The following is an 18,220-nucleotide window of genomic DNA, read 5'->3' as shown; positions in this document are numbered from 1 at the left end:
CCTCTATTTTTCTAAGCTCCATGTACCTATCTAAAAGTCCCTTAAAAGAGCCTATCATATCCACCTCCACCACTGTTGCCGGCAGCCCATTCCACGCACTCACCACTCTCTGAGTAAAAAACTTACCCCTGACATCTCCTCTGTATCTTGAGGCAACAAACACCAATCCCCGTAGAGGGATCAGAAGGGGGGAAAGAGCGAACAACTTCATGTTCCTGGGTGTCAATATCTCAGAGGATCTAACCTGGACCCAACATATTGATGCAGTTACAAGGAAGGCACCACAGTGGCTTTATTTCATTAGGAGTTTAAGGAGATTTGCTATTTGCTATGTCACCAAAGCCACACTACCAAATTTCCATAGATGTACTGTGGAGAGCATTCTAACTGGCTGCATTACTTGGGTATTTGGGGGGGGGGGGGGGGAGGGGAGAGCATCATTGCATGGATCGAAATAAGCTGCAGGGAGTTGTAAACTCACTCAGTTCCATTATGGGTACCAGCCCTTCCACAGAACCCAGGACTTTAGCTCAGTCAGCTCCATCATGGGCACTGGCCTCTGTAGTATCCAGAACACCTTCAAGGAGTAATGTCTCAAAAGGGCAGTGCCCAGCACTAAGGACCCCCATCTCCCAGGACATGCCCTTTTTCTCATTGCTACCATCAGGAAGGAGGTACAGGATCCTGAAGGAACACACTCGGAGATTCAGGAACAGATTCTTCCCCTCTGCCATCCGATTTCTGAATGGACATTGAACCTATGAACACTACCTCACTACTTTTATCTCTATTTTGAGCTACTTATTAAATTTATCTTTTTAATATATACTTCTTACTGTAATTTAGTTTTTATTCTGTATTGCAAGGTACTGCTGATGAATAATAACAAATTTCATGACATATGCTGGTGATATTAAACCTGATTCTGAATTGATGTTTTGAGCAGAGAAGGGTCCTGATTAAGGGTCTCAGCCCAAAATGGCGATGGATTCTTCCTCTCCATAGATGCTGCCTGACCGGCTGAGTTCCTCCAGGATTTTGTGTGCATTGTTCACACTCCAAACTCTCGGTGCAATGAATAGATTTATTTTACCTGTTTAAAAAGTCTGTGGACAATGTGGGGGTTCGGCGTGACACCAAAAACTTTTGACAAACTTCTACAGATGTGTGGTGGAGAGTATATTGACTGGCTGCATCATGGCCTGGTATGGAAACACCAAAGCCCTTGAACAGAAAATCCTGCAAAAGGTATAATGAATTTGGTCCAGTACATCACAGGTGCGGGCACATGGCCAAGTGGTTAAGGCATCGGACTAGCGACCTGAAGGTCGAGTTCCAGCCCCAGCCGAGGCAACGTGTTGAGCAAGGCACTTAATCACACATTGCTCTGCGACGACACTGGTGCCAAGCTGTATGGGTCCTAATGCCCTTCCCTTGGATAACATCGGTGTCGTGGAGACTTGCAGCATGGGCAACTGCCGGTCTTCCATATAACCTTGCCCAGGCCTGCGCCCTGGAGAGTGAAGACTTTCTAGGCGCAGATCCACAGTCTCGCAAGACTAACGGATGCTATTAAACATCACGAGTAAAGCCTTCCCCTCCATTGAGCACGTCTACATGAAATGAAATGAAATGCTGTCATGGGAAAGCAGCATCCATCATCAAAGAAACTCACCACCCAGGTCATGCTCTTCATGCTCTGTTTTCACTGCTGCCATCAGGTAGAAGGTACAAGAGCCTCAGGACTTGTACCAACAGGTTCAACAGTTATTACCCCTCAACCATCAGGCTCTTGAACACTCACTTACCCAACCATTGAGATGTTCTCACTTTAAGGACTCTTTATCTTACTTCTTACTACTTCATGTTCTCATTATTTATTGCTATTTATTTATATTTGCAATTTGCACAGTTTGTTGTCTTCTGCACTCTGGTTGATCTTGCATTGATGCTGTTATAGTTACTATTTTATAGATTTGCTGAGCATACACAGGAAAATGAATCTCAGGGTTGTATATGGTGGCATATATGTACTTTGATAATAAATTTGACTTTGAACTTTGACTTTTCACTTCAAGGGGGGTACCAATATTATTAACCTGAAATGTAACTTAACCACAATTAAAATATACCACCATTGGTTTTATCCACTCTGCTTCTCTCAGAGTACAAAATAGTCTTTGTTACTTCTCTGCAGTTTAATAACATGTACAGTACAGAAACAGCATGTTCAGCCCAACTCATCCACGCTGACCATGATGGTTGCCTGGGCTGGTCACATTTGCTTGTATCTAACCAACATCCCCTTAACCAGGGGTCCCCAACCTTTTTTGCACCACAGACCAGTTTAATATTGACAATACTCTTGCAGACCAGCTGACCAGGTGGCGGGGGGTGGGGGGGGGGTGTTCAAACCAGGTTAAACTCACCTCAACATGTCTTTTACAGTTAGGGTTGCCAACTTTCTCTCTCCCAAATAAGGGACAAAAGTAGCAGTCAAATTCCGGGACACTTTATCCCTGGAAAGCCTACCATGACCACAAAGCTTTGCTCGGGCACCTGTGCGCGCAAGCGTGATGTGCTCATTTGCGTACGTGTCAATTTTTTCCCCACCAATCGGTTTTGCCTTCATCTTCCCAACAATATTGTACATACATTATTTCCACTTTATATAGGCTTGTATTTATCATATCATTTCTGCTTCTACTATACGTTTGTGTTATTTGGTATGATTTGGTAGGTTATTTTTTGGGTCTGGGAATGCTCAAAAATTTTTCCCATATAAATTAACGGTAATTGCTTCTTCATTTTACGCCATTTCAGCATGAAAGGTTTCATAGGAATGCTCTACTTTAGCGGGGGAAATACGGGACAAGGGCAGTCCCGTATGGGACAAACCAATTTAGCCCAATATACAGGACGTCCCGGCAAATACGGGACAGTTGGCAACCCTATGTTCAAGTTAAACAGTGCGTGATAGGGAATGAGGAAAGGGGCAGCTGACTCATATTGTTTCCTCAAGGCTCAGAAGCAAATGCTCTGCGGCCCAGTGGTTGGGGACCACTGCCCTTAGCCCTTTCCTGTCCATTTGTCTGTCCAAATATCTTAAATGTTGTAATTATAGGAACAGCTTCTTCTCCTCCTCCATCAGATTTCTGAACAGATGATGAACCCATGAACACTGTATTCTGGAGTTAGGATGGACAACAGACATCAACTTCTGCAGCAAACAAACTTCAGACCTGAATGCAGATTGTAGATTGAATTTAAAATGCAACTCAGAACAATAGCCTTCCTGGATCCGCAGGTTGGAGTTGATTACAAACCAGGAAACATCCCATTCACGATGTTAGCACATCCATAGGAGGGAAAGGGAGAGAAAATAAATGCTGATTAACATTCATTTTGGGCGTCTGGAGTGTGGGTGTGAAGGAGGGGATGTTTAAAAACTATATGTAATTCAAAGGAAGCATTGTAGATACATTGTAACAATAGAATTGTCCTGTTGTTACCTTTGATCTTTGTCATATGAAGCTTTCAGGCAGACCACTTCTTCCAAGAGTGTCTTGAATATGATGTTCTCCTGAATAAAAGGCTTGCAATTCCACTGGCTTCAGTGTTTCTCTTGTGATTTTGTTCAGTCACAACAAACACTCTCTCAGTAGTTTTGCTCTTTTTGCACGACTTTTTACATATATTTATTCTAATTTATGGAATATTTTATGTTTTGCACTGTACACCCAGGTGCAAGAACAGTTATCTCCACCATTGAGCGCATCTACATGAAACACTGTTGCAGGAAAGCAGCATCCATCATCAGAGATCCCCACCACCCAGGACTTGCTCTCTTCACGCTGCTGCCTTCAGGAAGGTGGTACGGGAGCCTCAGGACTCTCACCACCAGGTTCAGGAACAGTTATTGCCACTCACCCATACCATTCTTGAACCAAAGGGGACAACTTCACTCAATTTCACTTGCCCCTTCATTGAAATGTTCCCATAACCAATGGACTCTTTATTTCATGTCCTCATTATTTATTGCAATTTATTTATAGTTGTATTTGCACAGTTTGTTGCCTTCTGCAGTCTGGCGGATCTTTCACTGATCTTGTCATAGTTACTGTTCTATAGATTTGCAGAGTAGGCCCACAGGAAAATGAATCTCAGGGTTCTATACGGTGACATACAGTATATACTGTATATTTCAATAATGAAAACTATTTTGAACTGCTACCAGAAAATGACAAATTTCACAACGTCAGTGATAATAAATGGATTCTGATTGCATCTTCATGGTGTTAGAGGCCATTCAGTCTATTAATTCCATACTAGCCTGACAACAACTCCTTTGCTTCATCTTCGTAAACAGCTCAATTTCCATCTTTAATATCTTTATTTTTCCCTTTCAGGGTTCTTTTGAAGACCCTGACCTGGAGTTACACACTGACTATGGTTCTTTACAGGAATGGGACCTGCTTTCAGGGTTTCAGAACTGGCTGTTATTCGGCATGCCAAGGGCGCAGCCTAAGAGCATCGCTCACTTTTGGAGGTCCGAGATTTTGTGGCTCTGCAGATGGGGGGGGGGGGGGGAAATCGGAGGTCGGTGTGTCGTAGTAGATAGAAGATCTAAGACTGTGAGCCCAGAAACCCGAGATCTTTGGGCACAGAACTCGGAAAAAGCGACACAACTACCTTTTAACATTGTAAACCAGCGAGTTGTTGCTGTGTCTCCCCCCTCGCTGTGAAACGGAGACATCTTTCTCCCGTATTCGGGAGAGAGAGCCTGTGGTAAGTCGAACACCAGGTGAACGAGTAGTCTGTGGAGTACTGCAAGTCTGTTGCTTTGCTCATGCGCGAGTGCTCAGTGACCGGTGCCCATGCTTTTTATTTGCCGGTGGGGGAGGGGGGATCATTGCTTGCTACTGCTTATGCGTGGGAGGGAGGGGAGCTAGGGGGGACTTTGGGGTTCTAACATTCATTCCTTGGGGGCACTTCTCTGTTTTTGTGGATGTTTGCGAAGAAAAAGCATTTCAGGATGTATTTTGCATACATTTTTCTGACATTAAATGTACCTTTGAACTTTGAGAGCTTCAAGGGGTGGAATGAAAATGCAATAAAGCATGGGCCAATGGAACTGAACAAGCCTGGACTGAGGCACTGAATGAACTTCCTATTGAACCCCCACCTCCACAGACATCCCAGTCGTTTGATATGGAGAAACTCAAAGGACAAGGCACAGCGTCAGCCATCTCCACAGTGAATGCTGGCACAGGGTCAAGGGCTGAATGGCCACCCCTTGCTCTGATACTGGCCCTGATCCCAGGCAAAGCTGGCACCTGCCCTCAGGGATGGAAACACTTCCGTGAAACAAGAAAACATTTTCACGCAAAGGGCAGTGAACCTCTGACCTGTTCGCCCTGTTGAGGTTTCCGGTGCTCAGGGTGTATTGCAGATGTGCGGTGAGATTCTGCTCAGTAAAGGCTTCAAGGGGTGGAAGCAAATCAAGGTGAAGCCTAGGGCAATGGAATGGAACAGAACAGGACTGGACTGGACTGGACTGAACTACTCCAGTTCAACCCCTGAAGTTTTTAAAGAGTCACACACAAAATGCTGGAGGAACTCAGCAGGTCAGGTAGTATCTACAGAAATGAATCAACAGTCAACATTTCGGGCCGAGATCCTTCATCAGGACTGGAAAGGAAGTGGGAAGATGCCTAGGTAGGTTGGGAGGTGGGGGGAAGAGGGACGCCAAGCTAGAAGGTGATAGGTGAAGCCAGGTGCGGCAGGAAGGAGATGAAGTAAGAAGCTGGGAGTTGATAGGTGGGAAAGGTAAAGGGCTGAAGAAGACGGAATCTGATAGGAGAGGAGAGTGGACAACGGAAGAAAGGGAAGGGGGGGACACTGGGGGAGGTGATAGGCAAGAGGTCAGAGTGCGGAATAGGAGGAGAGGGAAGGGGAAGGGAAAAATTACTGGAAGAAATCGATGCTTTTGTAGAAGAGGCCTATGGACCAACATGTCAAAACGGGAATGGGGATAGGGATTAAAACAGTTGGCCACCGGGAAATTCCACTTTTTTGCGGATAGAGCAAAGGTACTCCCGTTCAACCTCCAAAGCCCAGGATGTCAGGGCTGGTAATTCGAGTGGAGCTGAGGAAACCTTTCCCTCTGAGGTTGTGATTTGTTGGTGTCCTCCACAGACATCCCAGCTGAACCACTTTAAAAACTCTCCTACACAGATTCCTTGTCATCGCCGAATATGACAACCAACTACAAAGTACTGGAGAGGCAGAATTTCCCGATGCTGGTATTAATCTAGAAAGTTACAATCCTTGCAACAAAACCACTCAGCCCACCTAGTCAATCCCAATTGTCAGGAACCTCCACACTGTCCTGTCTATTCCAGAAGCGCTTCCTCTGAAAACTACACTCATCCCAGCACCGATGAGTGAAGTTCCCACAACCTATGGATTGACTTTCAAGGGCTCGTCATCTCATTCTAGATATTTATTGCGTTTTTTTTTTGCTTCTTTGTATTTACTGTGAATGCCGGCAAGAAATCTCAGGGTTGTATATGGTGTGCTACCTGGATGTCCGTGGAGCAGTTATCATTGTCCAGGTCTCGCAGCTTTCTGACTCGAGCGTGCCATGGGCATTTCTATTTATTTATTTAGAGATAGTGGATCAGGCCTTTCCAGCCTTCGAGCCAGCAACCTCTCCCCCCTGATTTAACCCCAGCCTAATCACGGGACAACTTACAATGACCAATTAACCTACTAACCCGTACTTCTTTGGACTGAGGGAGGAAACTGGAGCACCCGGAGGAAACCCACGCATTCTACGGGGAAGACACACAGTCTCCCTGCAGAGGACGTCGGGAATGAACTCTGATATCTTGAGCTGTAATAGCGTTGCACTAACCGCTACGCTACTGTGGTGCCCACTGGTCACTCCATTAGTGACTGCTTACTCCTCACGCCTGTTTACCGCAGCACGTCTAACAGCTCCACCAATTCTGGTCTGAGTGCTGTCGAAAGATCAATCTCTCCCTCTTCACAGAAACAAATATCAGAGTGGTTTCCTTTTGACAGATCTTTTATGAAGCAACTGAGAAAAGTCATTTTTAGTGGTTTCACTTTCAGCCATAATGTACATTTTTAAAAAAATATATACACATTTGCAGCAACTGTTACGCCAAAGCCCAATGTTGACAGACCAACTTGCTCGGCCGGTTCAGTAAACCCTCCGCGGGCTCGAACTCCAAAGGGCCGCTCCTTGCTCTCTTCTTCGGCTCCTTTTCGAAGAGCTGGGTTCAACAAAAAAAGCATCGAGAGAAATGAAAGGAATTGAAAATTACGATAAGCTACAAGAAAAAGCATGAATTAAAAACAGTGTACAAAGAGCAAAAGAGCGAGATAGTTTTCATGGGTTAGACCATAAGATATAGGAACAGAATTAGGCCATTTGGCCCATTGAGTCTGCTCCACCATTTTATCACAGCTGATCCATTTCCCTCTCAGCCCCAATCTCCTGTCTTCCCTCTGTATCTCGTCATGTCCTGACTAATCAAGAATCTACCAACCTCTGCCTTAAATATACCCAATGACTTCACAGCCACCTGCAACCAATCCCACAGACTCACAACTCTCTCGCTAAAGAAATTCCTCCTCGTCTCCGTCCTAAATGACATCCCTCTACTGGAATGGCGGAGCAGACTCGATGAGCCAAATTCCCTAACGTCTTATAAAGGAATCTGATAGGAGAGGAGAATGGATCATGGATCATGGGGAAAAAGGGAAAAAGGACACTGGGGGAGAAGTTGGGAGGGAGAGGGTAAGAGGTAAAAGGCCAGAGGGGGGAATTGAAGAAGAGGGAAGGGGAAGGCGGAGGGGGTAAAATTACTGGAAGCTGGAGAAATCGATGTTCATGCCACCAGGTTGGAGTCTACTTAGACAGAATACGAGGTGTTGCTTCCTCCAGCCTGGAGTGGCCTCATCGTGGACTGACATGTTGGAACGGGAGTGAGGATTGGAATTTGTTGGATTCGTGCATCATCTTTTTGCTATCCTGATGTTCTCTCTTCATGTACAACTACCCCAGGTCACCGTGCCGCACTGGTTCTGGCCTTGCAGGAAAGCTCGGTTTCTGTCACCATCAACAACAGCCCTGCCATTGGCTACCCAGGAATGGAGTTCCAGAAATCCACCTCCCTCCTCACAACCTGCCCTGGCCACCTCTCCCACTCGCCGGGGAGGTGTGGAGCTACATTTTACCTGCTAACGCTGCTGCTTTGTAACGTTAGGCTACTGCTGAGCACAGAGACAATTAACCTGTGGATCCAGTGGTCATAAACACAAAAACACACACACACACACACAAACACAACTTGCTTATTTTTTAAAAATCTATTTCTTATTGTAACTTCGACTTTTTTTTTTTAAGATATACAGTCAGTGTGGAGCAGGCCCTTCCGGCCCAACAAACTGCCTGGCAACCCAACAATTTAACCCTAGCCTAACCACACAATTTACAGTGACCAGGTAACCTACTGACCGATACATCTTTGGACTGTAGGAGGAAACTGGAGCACCCGGAGGAAACACACGGATTCTACGAGGGAGACGTACAAACTCCTTACAGATGACACTGGAAATTAACTCTGAAGTCCCCAAGCGGTAACAGCATCGCGCAACTGTATTGCTGAGCACAGAGACGTTTGTTAACCAGTGGATCCAGTGGTGGCGAACACACACTGTGGCTTCTGCCTTCACCATCCCACTGCTTTCCTCTCCTTTCGCACTACTGATATATTTGTTATTGTAGCTTCATGCTTTTTCCTTACGTATCGCACTGCGCTGCTGCGGCAAAACAAATTTCACAACATACAGTACTGGGCAAAAGTCTTAGGCACATATATATAGCCTGGACACCCAAGACTTTTGCATAGTACTGTATTTGTCAACGTACATAAGAACATAAGAAATAGGAGCAGGAGTAGATCATCTGGCCCCTCGAGCCTGCTCCGCCATTAAGATCACGGCTTACATGACCACAGACTCATCTCCACCTACCTGCCTTTTCCCCATAACCCTCAACTCTCCTACTATGCAAAAATCTATCCAACCTTGTCTTAAATATATTTGCTGAGGTAGCCTTCACTCCTTCATTCCAGATTCACCACTCTTTGGGAAAAGCAGTTCCTCTTCACCTCTGTCCTAAATTTACTCCCCCAAATCTTGAGGCTATGTCCCCTCATTCTAGTCTCACCTACCAGTGGAAACAACTTTCCTGCCTCTATCTTATCTATCCTTTTCATAACTTTATATGTTTCTATAAGATCTCCTATCATTCTTCTGGAGTACAGTCCCAGACAACTCAACCTCTCCGATTGTCTAACCTCCTCTGCGCTGCCTTCAAAGCCAGTATATCCTTCCTCAAGTATGGAAACCAGAACTGCATGTAGTACTCCAGATGTGGCCTCACCAGTACCCTGTACAGTTGGAGCATAACCTTCCTCCTCTTAAATTCAATTCCTCTAGCAATGAAGGCCAACATTCCATTTGCCTTCTTGATAGCCTGTTGTACATGCAAATCAGCCTTTTGCGGTTCGTGCACAAGCACTCCTAAGTGCTGCAGTCTTTCACCACTTAACTAATAATCCGATCTTCCATTTTTCCTTCCAAAGTGGATGACCTCACATTTACCAACATTGTACTCCACCTGCCAGATCCTTGCCCACTCAATTAACCTATCTATATCTCTCTGCAGACTCTCCGTATCCTCTGCACAATTTGCTTTTCCACTCAATTTAGTGTATGTCATCAGTAATGTGCATATCTGAGTTCAGCAGACACACACTCACCTCTGAAACAGAAAGGTCGAAGAGCATGGAGAGATCAGCCTCCTGGTCCGACAAAGCCTTACTGATCACGGCTGCTGCGTTGGCCACGTCAGGGTGGTAGTGCTGCTGTAGAGTCTGGAGTGGGTACAGGGAGCAGAGTTAGGGAACACATTCATACCCCAGCAGAGATTAACAAGAGACTAACTTCTATAAATGCACAGACTACTATAGGTGAATAGTGGGCTGTACCCTGACTGATACGTCACAGCCTGGTATGGAAAAAACAGTTTTTAAAGAACACTGTTGTTAAGACAGGTACAAGGCGCTGGCCAGAAAGAACTACAGTCTACAAATCAGTGAATTTGAATCAGTCATGGACAGTGGAAGTAGACAAACCAACTGTCTTTGTTCTTGCCATGAGATCCAAGTAATGGAAGCTGCCATTTTGTGAAGCTGCTCTGCATTCTCCATTTTGTGAACTGGCTTTGCTCAGCTGGATCAGAGATTTAAAGCAGACACAATGATGCTCCAGGTAGTCTGCTGAAGAGGAGATCATTTCCAAATAAGAAGTTATTTGTGAGGTGTTCTTTAGTTAGATATAACATGCAGGTTTATGAGTGGTGAGGTCTGTGTCTGCCTGAGTGATTCAAGCTGGTTATTGGTTTGGTAACTGATTTAGAACAAAGAGTCATAAATTACCAGTTGTCACTTGCGGAAGGGGGCAATAAATGGATGGTGGCTTGGACCAAAGCCCATAAGATGTTGAAGGTCAGTGAGATGACCTATGGCCAATAACTCCGAAATGCAACATTTGAACTGGTAAGGAATTAAAATAAAAGCAGAAGATTTGAATGCAAAGTAGCAACAACTTTCCAGAGACCAACAATCGTGGATATGAAGGATCTCCATGGACACATGGAGATTAGATCGGGACCATGAGGAACACATAGCCAGCATAGACTCTTTTCCCAGGCATTATCTTTACTATTCTTTGACTGTTCATGCAGGGTTAGGGAAACTTAATAGGTGTATACACAGGTATTTGGCTGTGTAAATTCACGTGCTCTTCCATTGAGACACTAGAGCTATTTGTCAGTAAATACAGATTCTCTCTGTGCCTCTCTGATCATTATTACTAAGGAGTAATCCTCGTAACAAAGAAGATGGGAAGGGCAAGTTGAATATTGGTAAATGTAAACAAGTGGGACTGGCTCAGAGAGGCAACTTGGACCGAAAGGCTTGTTTCTGCAGTGAATTGTGCAAGTTTGCAGGAAAACCCCCTGTCCACAAACTGACTAACCTGCAGTTCCCATAGGGAACTCTCCAGCGCTCGACACTGTGAGGGCTCCTCCTCGTCCATCACATACGGATCAGCAGAGAGACCTGGAAATAACCATAGGGAAATGTCCATGCGCATTAGTGTGGCTCCGTGAACTGGTTCCTCAAATGCAGCAATGTGAAGTTAAACCAACAGATTGGTGGAGTTGTAGGTAGTGTAGAAGATTGGCAAAGAGTACAATGTGACATAGATCAGTTGCAGATATGGGCAAAGAAATGGCAGATGGAGTTTAACCCACATAAATGTGAGGCATTGCATCTTTGGTAGGGCAAATGCAAGGAGACAGTACACTGTCAAGGGCAAGATCTTTAATCGTGTTGCTAAGCAGTGATCTTGGGATCCAAGTTCATAGCTCTCTGAACGTGGCTGCACAGGTTGATAGGGTGCTTAGAGCAGCAAATAGAAAAGTTACTTTAATTAATCAAGGTGCTGAGTTCAAAAGTCAAGGTTATTTTGCAACTTCGTAAAACTCAGGCTAGGCTGGAGAATTGCACGGAGTTCTGCTTGCCCCACTACAGGAAGGATGTTGAGGGTTTGGAGAGGGTGCTGAAGAGGTTTACCAGGATACTGTCTGGTTTACAGGGCATCTGCTATCATGAGGGGCTGGTAAACCTGGGTAGTTTTCTTTGGAGCAGTGGAGGCTGAGGGGAGATCGGATAGAGGTCTACAAAATTATGAGAGGCACAGACAGAGTGGACAGATAGTATTTGTTTCCCAGGGTTGAAATGTCTAATACCAGAGCGCATGCATTGAAGGTGAGAGGGGGTAGGTTCAAAAGCAATGCGAGGGGTAAGTTTTTTTATTCAGAGAGCAGAGGATACCTGGAATGCACTGCCTGGGGTGGTGGTAGAGACAAATACATTAGAGGCTTTGAAAAGATATTTGGATAGACACATGGATGTAAGGAAGATGGAAGGATATGGACATGGTGTAGGTAGGAGGGATTAGTGTTTGGGTGTTTTTGATTTGCTTTTTAGCTGGTTTGGCACAACACTGTGGGCCAAATGGCCTGTTCCTGTACTATACTGTTCTATGTTCTAAAGGGAAAGAGAATTACATTCATTAACACACACAAAATGCAGCATCTATAGAGAGGAATAAACAGACCTGAAGGGTCTCGGCCTGAAACATTTGAGTGTCTATTCTCCCCCGTAGATGCTGCCTGACCTGCTGAGGTCCTGCAGTGTTTTGTGCAATAGTTGCTCTGGATTTCCAACACCTACAAGAATCTCTTGGGGTTTATCGTTAAATAATTTTAGAATAAAAAAATGAGGCGTATTTTGAACTAACCACTCTGGAAACCACGCAGTGGTGGCCGTTTGGCTTACTGAGAAACACCTCAATCTATTCTCAATTTGCCCCAGTCTTGCATGTGTACTTCTCTGAGACACTGATCCAACCCCCTCCTAAAACGAAGTTTCACCAAATGAGTACACAAAAAGAACAAGAGCAAATATAGACTTCAGCGGCCTGAGGGAGATTAAGTATAGTACATTAAAGAAACCACCCAGAGAAAATGAAGTATTACATTGGGCGAGCCTCTACTGACATTTCTCCATTGGGAGTTTTTTTAAAAAGCGTACAGAAAATTAATTTTAAACATTGGAGATTCTCCTCCAAGAGGGCCACAACCTTGTTGAAGGGCTTGGAGGTTTGCGTGCCTCAATGATCCAGACAGCTATACCGACTAGGATCAGGGCTTTATACCTTGGCTCTTGGTCGGGTCACCCATGCCCAAAAGGTCAAGGGTAGAGGCCAGACTCAGAGTGGTCCAGCAGTCCTCCAGGTTCAGGGGTTCAGCTCAGGGCTAACGACCCTGACTGGTCGAACAAAATTGTTATGGAAATAGCAATGAAGAATCCTTCTACATCTGAGTGCAACAGTATTCCCGAGTCTCCACCCAGGACTTGTGTGACTGACAGTAGTGAAAACCAAGAAGCTACTGACATGATGAAGGAAGCCCTGATCACTGACAGAGATGGAGGGTGTTCACTGCTGCCCCAAACACCAGTGGTATAACAGGCAGCAAGTACAAGAGATTCTGCATTTGCACGCCACAGTAGTGTAGCAGTTAGTGTGACACGATTAGAGCTCAGGGCAGAGTTCAAAGCTCAGTTTTGGTGTTCTCTGCACATCCCCTCTGTGGAATACATGGGTTTCCTTCTGGTGCTCTGGTTTCCTCCCACAGTCCAAAGACATACCGGGTAGGTTAACTGGGCGTGTAAATTGTTCTGTGAATATGACAGAGCACGCAGCCTTGTGCTGCTCTTGTACTGATGGAGATCGTGGAGGAAGTTTCTTTGCCAACCCGAACCTACTAGGGTCTGCAAGTGAGGAAATCGAGGACCAATTGAACAAGGAGGTCTTGAAGCTTATTGCCGAGTTTTGAGGGGATGATGGTATTGAATGCAGAGTCGCTGCCCCGATTAACCAATGGCCCAATTAACGGGAACCTACGTTATCTCTCAGTGGTGGTGTTAGCCCTCTGTCTCAGCACTGGAAACTTCAGACTAGATCTGACCGCTTGACTCTGTGGCCCATTCCTGAGCGTAGTGGTTAGCACGTTTTACAGCACCAGTGACTCGGTTCAATTCCCACCACCGTCTGTAAGGAGTTCGTACCTTCTCCCTGTGACTCCCTGTGCACGTGCTTCCTCCGGTTTCTTCCCATGGTTCAAAGACCCAAGGGGTAGGTAATTGGTCAATGGGAATTATCCTGTGATTAGGTTAGGACTATAATACGGCGTTTGCAGCTGCTGGGCACTGCAGCTTCAAGGGCAGGAAGGACTGATTCTGTGCTGTATCACTAAATAAATAATGAAAATGTTCCTCCAGCACTCATTTTAAAGAGTGAAAAATGAAAGATTAGCTTTATTTGTCACATATACATCGAAGCATACAGTGAAATACACTGTTTGCAAGAGCACATTCCGACGTGCTGGGGGCAGCCCACCAGTGTCGCCATGCCTCCAGCAGCCACATAGCATGCTCACATCTTACTAACTCGAACCGGTAAGGTCTTTGGTGTGTGGAAGGAAACGGGAGCACCCAGAGGAATCTCACATGGTCACGGGGAGGACATACAAACTCCCACAGACAGCGGCCGGATTAATCTTACAGCTGCCGCTGAGAAGCGTTACACTAACTACTACACTACTGCATTACTCCTACCTCTTCGTCCATTGCAAAGTTCACAGTTTTCTACAGATGTACCATGCAAAACTTTCTGAATAGTTGCACTACTGTCTGGTATGGGGTGGAGGGGAGGGGGGGAGGGACGGCACATAATTGGAAAAATCTACATAGAGTTGTAAAATTAGCCAGCTCCATCATGGGCACTAGTCTCCCCAGCATCCAGGCCATCTTCAAGGAGCAGTGCCTCAAAAAGGTGGCATCGATCATTAAGGACCCCCACCACCCAGGACATGCCCTCTTCTCACTGTTACCATCAGGGAGGAGGTACAGGAGCCTGAAGACACACACTCAGTGATTCAGGAACTGCTTCTTCCCCTCTGCCATCTGATTTCTGAATGGACACTGAACCCATGATCACTACCTCACTATTTTCCCCTCTTTTTTGTACTATTTATTTAATATTATTATATATACACACAAATATGCACACACACTGATTATAATTTAGTTTTTATAATTTTGTATTACCATGTACTGCTGTCACAAAACAAAAAAACTCATGATATTACACCTGCTTCTGATCATTGCAGGAAATTAACCTTGAACATTGGAGAGGGTTCCATTGTAGAGGGTTCAGAGGAGATTCTCAAGAATGATTCCAGGAATGAAATGCTTATTCAATGAAGAGTGATTGGTGGCTATGGACCTGTACTCACTGGAGTTTAGAAGAATGAAGGGGAATCTCATTGAAACCTATCAAATATTGAAAGGGCTAGACAGAGTGGATGTGGAGAGGATGTTTCCAGTGGTGGGGGAGTCCAGGACCAGTGGGCACAGCCTCAGAATATTGGGATGTTCATTTAGAAAGTAGATGAGGATGGTGAATCAGGTGGCTTTGGAGGCCAAGCTATCGGGTATAGTTAAGACAGAGGTTAATAGGTTCTTGAAAGGTTACAGGGGAGAAGGCAGGAGATTGGGGCTGAGAGGGAAATGCGTCAGCCATGAGGAAGTGGCAGAGCAGACCTCAATGGGCTGAATGGCCTAATTCTGCTCCTTTGTCTTACAGTCTAAATACAAACAAACTGTTCCAGGCAAGGGGTAGTACCTTGATCCTGAGCAGGTCGGTGAAGAAGAACTTTGCAAGACGGATGCCGACGGATTAGGTTACATATGAGGGGAATGGCCATTAGTAGAGCCTCAGGTGGTGCGGTGAGAGCCAGTCTGGATAAACGCTTGCTGAATGCTGCCACCAGGTAGGCTGGTAAATGGCTGTGTAGAGAGAGACAGAAAGAAAGCAGTTATTATATACACAAAGGGAGAATCCGTGGAATCAAGTTACTGGGTGTATTTAAGGCAGGGGTTGACAGATTCGAAAGAATCTGGGGAGAAGGCAGGAGGTTGGGGCTGAGAGGGAAATAGACCAGCCATGGTGAAATGGCGGAGCAGACTCAATGGGCTGAATGACCCAATTCTGCCCCTACATCTAAAAAGATCGATGATGGTGTGGAATGAAGCAGACAAAAGTCTGAAGGAGCTCAAGACGTTTCGAACTGGCCCAATTGCACCCTGAGCGTTAGAGGCAGGGGAAGTGTGCATGAAGATCCACAGGGGAAACACTGCAGATGTCTTGCTCACTGCACAAGGCTGCATGAGCTGATTTTATCTCCTTCCACTCGAAGCGAGACGTGAAGAAATCTGATCAGGTTACATGGAGCACGTCAGTAACGCTGAGAAATTGTAAACAACAGCAGGATGCAGCCCTTAATGGTGGAACAAAACAGTTTGTAATTCGCTTGTTGTTCTGCCTTGATTCAGCAGTGAGGTATTTGCAAACAGAGGGGGCATTGTACACGTGTTGAAGGTCATAAGAACTAGATTATTTGAATAATATAATATTCCTTAACCATTTCTGTAAAATAGATAGGGAAAAAACACCGGTTAATCTGATACAATGCCCAAGGGAACCCCAGGTGTTCGGCATCCCTCTCCCCGCCTTCTGTCAGTCTGTTCCTTAGCACTAGTCACAACCTATAAGACATAGGAACAGAATCTGGGCATTCAGTTTATCAAGTCTGCTCTGCCATTCCATCATGGCTGATTTATTATCCCTCTCAACCCCATTTTCTACCTTCTCCCGGTATCCCTTCACGTCCTTTACTAATCAAGATCCAGTCAACTTTCGCTTTAAATATACCCAATGACTTGGCCTCCACAGCCGCCTGTGGCAATGAATTCCACCAATTCCTCATTCTCTGGCTAAAGAAACTCCACATCATCTCTGTTCTAAATAGACGTCCCTCTATTAGCCATAGTCATACTTTATTGATCCCGGGGGAAATTGGTTTTTGTTACAGTTGCAACATAAATAATAAATAGTAATAGAACCATAAATAGTTAAATAGTAATACGTAAATTATGCCAGTAAGTTATGAAATAAGTCCAGGACCAGCCTATTGGCTCAGGGTGTCTGACCCTCCAAGGGAGGAGTTGTAAAGTTTGATGGCCACAGGCAGGAAAGACTTCCTATGACGCTCTGTGCTGCATCTCGGTGGAATAAGTCTCTGGCTGAATGTACTCCTGTGCCCACCCAGTACATTATGTAGTGGATGGGAGACATTGACCAAGATGGCATGCAACTTAGACAGCATCCTCTTTTCAGACACCACCGTCAGAGAGTCCAGTTCCATCCCCACAACATTACTGGGCTTACGAATGAGTTTGTTGATTCTGTTGGTGTCTGCTACCCTAAGCCTGCTGCCCCAGCACACAACAGCAAACATGATCACACTGGCCACCACAGACTCGTAGAACATCCTCAGCATCGTCTGGCAGATGTTAAAGGACCCCAGTCCCCTCAGGAAATAGAGACGGCTCTGACCCTTCTTGTAGACAGCCTCAGTGTTCTTTGACCAGTCCAGTCTATTCTGAGGCTGTGTCCTCTGGTCTTAGACTCACCCAATATAGGAAACATTCTATCTAAGCCTTTCGTCAAAACCATGGGTGTTGCTCATTCACCACAGTTCCTTAAGTTCAGTCCCATCTTTGGGTGCCTCCTTTGTTTGCAGATACCCCCTTGCTGCTGAATCAGAACAGAACAGGGAATGAATTTTTAAATATTCCATAAGCAGTTTGTGGATACTTGGTACAATATCAAACAGACTTGAAAATTTCTACATATATACTGTGGAGAGCATTCTAACTGGCTGCATCACCGTCCGATATGGAGGGGCCACTGCACAGGATCGGAAAAAGTTGCCAGAAGTTATAAGCTCAGTCAGCTCCATCATGGGCACCATCCTCCCCGGCACATCAGAATCAGAACCAGCTTTATTACCACCGGCATGTGACATGAAATTTGCCAACTTAGCAGCAGCAGTTCAATGCAATATATAATTTAGCAGAGAAAAAGTAATAATAATAATAAACAATTACGTATATTGAATAGATCAAAAAATGTGCAAAAACAGAACTATTGTATATTTTAAAAAAGTGAGGTAGTATCCAAAGATTCAATGTCCACTTAGGAATCGGATGGCAGAGGGGAAGAAGCTGTTCCTGAGTCGCTGAGTGTGTGGCTTCAGGCTTCTGTACCTTCTCCCTGATGGTAACAGTGAGAAAAGGGCATGCTCTGGGTACTAGAGGTCCTTAATAATGGACACTGCCTTTCTGAGACATCGTTCCCTGAAGATGTCCTGGGTACTTAGTAGGCTAGTACCCAAGATGGAGCTGACCAGATTTACAACCTTCTGCAGCTTTTTTTGGTCCTCTGCAGTAGCCCCTCCATACCAGACAGTGATGCAGCCTGTCAGAATGCTCTCCACAGTGCAACTATAGAAGTTTTTGAGTGTATTTGTTCACATGCCAAATCTCTTCAAACTCCTAATAAAGTATAGCCACTGTCTTGCCTT

General features: G+C 45.2%; 1 protein-coding gene across 1 annotated transcript in view; it reads right to left on the bottom strand.

The window, feature by feature from the left end:
• Positions 1 to 7,023: 7,023 nt before the first annotated feature.
• Positions 7,024 to 18,220, bottom strand: part of noc4l (nucleolar complex associated 4 homolog) — a 66,792-nt gene continuing 55,595 nt past the window's right edge. Inside the window, exons 12-15 of the mRNA XM_072240819.1 lie at positions 15,418 to 15,581; positions 11,140 to 11,222; positions 9,861 to 9,974; positions 7,024 to 7,304 (exon numbers count right to left, since the gene is read on the bottom strand). Of these exons, the coding sequence (XP_072096920.1) occupies positions 7,188 to 7,304; positions 9,861 to 9,974; positions 11,140 to 11,222; positions 15,418 to 15,581 (478 nt within the window). The 3' untranslated portion in view covers positions 7,024 to 7,187. The remainder of the gene's footprint in view (positions 7,305 to 9,860; positions 9,975 to 11,139; positions 11,223 to 15,417; positions 15,582 to 18,220) is intronic.

This window comes from Mobula birostris, chromosome 22, assembly GCF_030028105.1.
Source record: "Mobula birostris isolate sMobBir1 chromosome 22, sMobBir1.hap1, whole genome shotgun sequence".
Classification (NCBI taxonomy): domain Eukaryota; kingdom Metazoa; phylum Chordata; class Chondrichthyes; order Myliobatiformes; family Myliobatidae; genus Mobula; species Mobula birostris.
The sequence above is the reverse complement of the archived record's forward strand: the minus strand, read 5'-3'. Positions and strand labels throughout refer to the sequence as shown.